General features: G+C 42.3%; 1 protein-coding gene across 1 annotated transcript in view; it reads left to right on the forward strand.

Moving 5' to 3' along the window:
• The window catches only part of LOC139581456 (collagen alpha-1(XXIII) chain-like), a 255,802-nt gene that overhangs the window by 182,937 nt on the left and 66,865 nt on the right, over nucleotides 1–6,000 (forward strand). Inside the window, exon 5 of the mRNA XM_071411243.1 lies at nucleotides 2,994–3,020. Within this exon, the coding sequence (XP_071267344.1) occupies nucleotides 2,994–3,020 (27 nt within the window). The remainder of the gene's footprint in view (nucleotides 1–2,993; nucleotides 3,021–6,000) is intronic.

Genomic DNA, 6,000 nt, shown 5'->3' on the forward strand with positions numbered 1-6,000 from the left:
CTAACCAGTGTAATGTGGTGATGTTGGTCATGTTCTAACCAGTGTAATGTAATGATGTTGGTCATGTTCTAACCAGTGTAATGTAGTGATGTTGGTCATGTTCTAACCAGTGTAATGTAGTGATGTTGGTCATGTTCTAACCTGTGTAATGTAGTGATGTTGGTCATGTTCTAACCAGTGTAATGTAATGATGTTGGTCATGTTCTAACTGGGTAATGTAGTGATGTTGGTCATGTTTTAACCAGTGTAATGTAGTGATGTTGGTCATGTTCTAATCAGTTTAATGTAGTGATGTTGGTCATGTTCTAACCAGTGTAATGTAGTGATGTTGGTCATGTTCTAACCAGTGTAATGTAGTGATGTTGGTCATGTTCTAACTGTGTAATGTAGTGATGTTGGTCATGTTCTAACCAGTGTAATGTAGTGATGTTGGTCATGTTCTAACCAGTTTAATGTGGTGATGTTGGTCATGTTCTAACCAGTGTAATGTAGTGATGTTGGTCATGTTCTAACCAGTGTAATGTAGTGATGTTGGTCATGTTCTAACCAGTTTAATGTGGTGATGTTGGTCATGTTCTAACCAGTGTAGTCTAGTGATGTTGGTCATGTTCTAACCAGTGTAATGTAGTGATGTTGGTCATGTTCTAACCAGTGTAATGTAGTGATGTTGGTCATGTTCTAACCAGTGTAATGTAGTGATGTTGGTCATGTTCTAACCAGTGTAATGTAGTTATGTTAGTCATGTTCTAACCAGTGTAATGTAGTGATGTTGGTCATGTTCTAACCAGTGTAATGTAGTGATGTTGGTCATGTTCTAACCAGTTTAATGTGGTGATGTTGGTCATGTTCTAACCAGTGTAATGTAGTGATGTTGGTCATGTTCTAACCAGTGTAATGTAGTGATGTTGGTCATGTTTTAACCAGTGTAATGTAGTGATGTTGGTCATGTTCTAACCAGTGTAATGTGGTGATGTTGGTCATGTTCTAACCAGTGTAATGTGGTGATGTTGGTCATGTTCTAACTGTGTAATGTAGTGATGTTGGTCATGTTCTAACCAGTGTAATGTAGTGATGTTGGTCATGTTCTAACCAGTGTAATGTAGTGATGTTGGTCATGTTCTAACCAGTGTAATGTAGTGATGTTGGTCATGTTCTAACCAGTGTAATGTAGTGATGTTGGTCATGTTCTAACCAGTTTAATGTTGTGATGTTGGTCATGTTCTAACCAGTGTAATGTAGTGATGTTGGTCATGTTCTAACCAGTGTAATGTAGTGATGTTGGTCATGTTTTAACCAGTGTAATGTAGTGATGTTGGTCATGTTCTAACCAGTGTAATGTGGTGATGTTGGTCATGTTCTAACCAGTGTAATGTGGTGATGTTGGTCATGTTCTAACTGTGTAATGTAGTGATGTTGGTCATGTTCTAACTGGGTAATGTAGTGATGTTGGTCATGTTCTAACCAGTGTAATGTAGTGATGTTGGTCATGTTCTAACCAGTGTAATGTAGTGATGTTGGTCATGTTCTAACCAGTTTAATGTAGTGATGTTGGTCATGTTCTAACCAGTGTAATGTAATGATGTTGGTCATGTTCTAACTGTGTAATGTAGTGATGTTGGTCATGTTCTAACCAGTGTAATGTAATGATGTTGGTCATGTTCTAACTGTGTAATGTAGTGATGTTGGTCATGTTCTAACCAGTGTAATGTAGTGATGTTGGTCATGTTCTAACCAGTGTAATGTAGTGATGTTGGTCATGTTCTAACCAGTGTAATGTAATGATGTTGGTCATGTTCTAACCAGTGTAATGTAGTGATGTTGGTCATGTTCTAACCAGTGTAATGTAGTGATGTTGGTCATGTTCTAACCAGTGTAATGTAGTGATGTTGGTCATGTTCTAACCAGTGTAATGTAGTGATGTTGGTCATGTTTTAACCAGTGTAATGTAATGATGTTGGTCATGTTCTAACCAGTGTAATGTAGTGATGTTGGTCATGTTCTAACCAGTGTAATGTAATGATGTTGGTCATGTTCTAACTGTGTAATGTAGTGATGTTGGTCATGTTCTAACCAGTGTAATGTAGTGATGTTGGTCATGTTCTAACTGTGTAATGTGGTGATGTTGGTCATGTTCTAACTGTGTAATGTAATGATGTTGGTCATGTTCTAACTGTGTAATGTAGTGATGTTGGTCATGTTCTAACCAGTGTAATGTAGTGATGTTGGTCATGTTCTAACCAGTGTAATGTAGTGATGTTGGTCATGTTCTAACCAGTTTAATGTGGTGATGTTGGTCATGTTCTAACTGTGTAATGTAGTGATGTTGGTCATGTTCTAACCAGTGTAATGTAGTGATGTTGGTCATGTTCTAACCAGTGTAATGTAATGATGTTGGTCATGTTCTAACCAGTATAATGTAGTGATGTTGGTCATGTTCTAACTGTGTAATGTAGTGATGTTGGTCATGTTCTAACCAGTGTAATGTAGTGATGTTGGTCATGTTCTAACCAGTGTAATGTAATGATGTTGGTCATGTTCTAACTGTGTAATGTAGTGATGTTGGTCATGTTCTAACCAGTGTAATGTAGTATGTTGGTCATGTTCTAACCAGTGTAATGTAGTGATGTTGGTCATGTTCTAACTGTGTAATGTGGTGATGTTGGCCATGTTCTAACCAGTGTAATGTGGTGATGTTGGTCATGTTCTAACCAGTGTAATGTGGTGATGTTGGTCATGTTCCAACCAGTGTAATGTAGTGATGTTGGTCATGTTCTAACCAGTGTAATGTGGTGATGTTGGTCATGTTCTAACCAGTGTAATGTGGTGATGTTGGTCATGTTCTAACTGTGTAATGTGGTGATGTTGGTCATGTTCTAACCAGTGTAATGTGGTGATGTTGGTCATGTTCTAACTGTGTAATGTGGTGATGTTGGTCATGTTATGTTCTAACCAGTGTAATGTGGTTTGCTTTACTCCTTCTCTGATCTCACCAGGGCAAGACTGGGAGAGATGGATACCCGGTACATTTAATTTACTTTTTATATTCTCTTAGCCTATTTTGGGCTTCTATCACCTCCATCAACAGTGTATTTAATGGATTCTACCCTCATCATAATTCTTCTTCTTTGTCTTTTTACTTCCACCTCACATTAATGAGTGTATTTTCAACAAAGATTAATGTGTTTATAATTCCTGCCCCGTGCAACAACTGAAAAACATCCATAGACACACACTCGCTCATACACACACACACCCAGCCCAGTTTGAGTTGCCAGGGTTAATTGGGTCTGTTCCCAGCACCACATGTTGTTTCGTCATGATCACATCATGGCCGCTGCCTGCCAATATCAGACAGATTAGATTCGCAGCAGTGTTGGGTTGGAACACCTGTCAGTGTGGTGCACCAACTGACTCACTGATTCACTAGCTGGTTCAGTTTAATAGGTTGTGTCATCAACCTTTACTCTCTCCTTTTTTTAGTGTGTCTGGGGTCTGGATATATTTTGAGATATGCTTATATAGCCCTAACAAGTTACCCAATCAATGAGTAGATTTCTGTTCAAGTGATAAACTGGTATCGTGTGGCGTTGTCACTCTCGTCTCCCTGTTAAACTGTGTTTTGGTGGCCTCTACTGGTCATATGGGGAACTCCAACTCTCTGCTCCGCTCAGTATGAACAAATCAGATCACATTTGTCACATGCGCTGAATACAACAGGTGTAGACCTTACCGTGAATCAATGTGCAGGGGTACAGGTTAGTCGAGGTAATTTGTACATGTAGGTAGGGGTAAAGTGACTATGCATAGATATTAAACAGCGAGTAGAAGCAGTGTAAAACAAGGGGCTGGGGTGGGGTTCAATGTAAATAGTCCAGGTGGCCATTTGATTCATTGTTCAGCAGTCTTATGGCTTGGAAGTAGAAGCTGTTAAGGAGCCTTTTGGTCCTAGACTTGGCGCTCCGGTACCGCTTGACGTGCGGTAGCAGAGAAAACAGTCTATGACTTGGGTGACTGGAGTCTTTGACATTTTTTTGGTCTTTCCTCTGACACCGCCTAGTATATAGGTCCTGGATGGCAGGAAGCTTGGCCCCAGGGATATACTAGGCCGTACGCACTACCCTCTGTTGCGCCTTACGGTCAGATGCCGAGCAGTTGCCATACCAGGCAGTCATGCAACCAGTCAGGATTTCCTCGATGGTGCAGCTATAGAGGTTTTTGAAGATCTGGGGACCCATGCCAAATCTTTTCAGTCTCCTGAGGGGGTAAAGGTGTTGTCGTGCCCTCTTCACGACTGTCTTGGTTTGTTTGGACCATGATAGTTTGTTGGTTATGTGGACACTAAGGAACTTATCTCTCCACTACAGCCCCGTCGATGTGAATGTGGGCGTGTTCGGCCCTCTTTGTCCCGTAGTCCACGATCAGCTCCGTTGTCTTGCTCACGTTGAGGGAGAGGTTGTTGTCCTGGCTCCACACTGCCAGTTCTCTGATCTCCTCCCTATAAGCTGTCTCATCGTTGTCGGTGATCAGGCATACCACTTTTGTGTCGTCAGCAAACCTAATGGTAGTGTTGGAGTCGTGCTTGGCCACGCAGTTGTGGGTTAACAGGGAATACAAGAGGGGACTGAGCACACACCCCTGAGGGGACCCTATGTTGAGGATCAGCGTGGCAGATGTGTTGTTGCCTACCCTTACCACCTGGGGGCGGCCCGTCAGGAAGTCCAGGATCCAGTTGCAGAGGGTGGTGTTTAGTTCCAGGGTCCTTAGCTTAGTGATGAGCTTTGTGGGCACTATGGTGTTGGACGCTGAACTGTAGTCAATGAACAGCATTCTCACATAGGTGTTCCTTTTGTCCAGGTGGGAAAGGGCAGTGTGATTGAGATTGCGTCATCTGTGGATCTGTTGGGGCAGTATGCGAATTGGAGTGGGTCTAGGATTTCCGGGATGATGGTGTTGATGTCAGCCATGACCAGCCTTTCAAAGCATTTCATGGCTACAGACGGCTACAGACGGCTACAGACGTGCCTCTGCCTCTGTCTCTGAGGTCAATTTGGTGGTGATGATGAGTGTTTTAGTCATAATGAACATGATGTTCTGCCTCTGTCTCTGAGGTCAGTTTGGTGGTGGTGATGATAATCAGTGTTTTAGTCATAATGAACATCAGCATAGGTTACCTCTGACTAGATTTAACAAGATGTGTCTTTATGTGTATTTATGCTAATGTTGTTCGTTAGTGTTGAGTTACTCTGGTTACGCATGGTAGCATATTGATTGCTGTGTTATTTAGAATGTTGTATTATTATTGGGAATGTTGGGAAGTCCAGCCCCCATGGGGTTCCCAGATTGCCAGGTCTGCCTGGCTATGCTCTCAGCTCTGTTTGGCACCGGGAAGCCTTCCTGACGGGAAATGCCTGCTGCTAATTACACACAGGCAGACGCACACACATGTTTGTGTGTGTATGTGTGTGTGCGTGTGTGCATTTTGTGTGAGAGAGCGAAAGAGAGCGAAAGAGAGAGGGGGAGAGAGAGAGAGGAGAGAGAGGGGGCGAGAGAGAGGGGGAGGGAGAGAGAGAGAGGGAGAGGGAGAGAGGGGGAGATAGAGGGAGTTTGTGCATGACATGCATGTGTCTGTGGGTAACTATGTATTCATCTGTTTGGGTGTCATGTCTGTGTCTGTACATGAGAACGCTTAGTGAGTATTACAGTACACCAACAATAATCATGCCGTCATTCATTATGAGTGTCTGTCCTTCCAATTGGTTCATCAGTCGAACCCTAACCTGACCCCCCTCTATCCCTGACATGTATTCATGTATTCATGGTTAACTTCAGATCCAACACACAGTAGATGAATCCTGTAGTTCATTAGCTTAGACAGCAGGCTGGACCATTTACCATGGTCTGATATCATGTTTCCCACTGTGTTAAAGGAGAGATTCACCCATTTTCAGTGTTATATCGTATTTGTACATGTTCTATCGATTCTCGGGGTCATTTCATGTT

This window comes from Salvelinus alpinus, chromosome 7, assembly GCF_045679555.1.
Source record: "Salvelinus alpinus chromosome 7, SLU_Salpinus.1, whole genome shotgun sequence".
Classification (NCBI taxonomy): domain Eukaryota; kingdom Metazoa; phylum Chordata; class Actinopteri; order Salmoniformes; family Salmonidae; genus Salvelinus; species Salvelinus alpinus.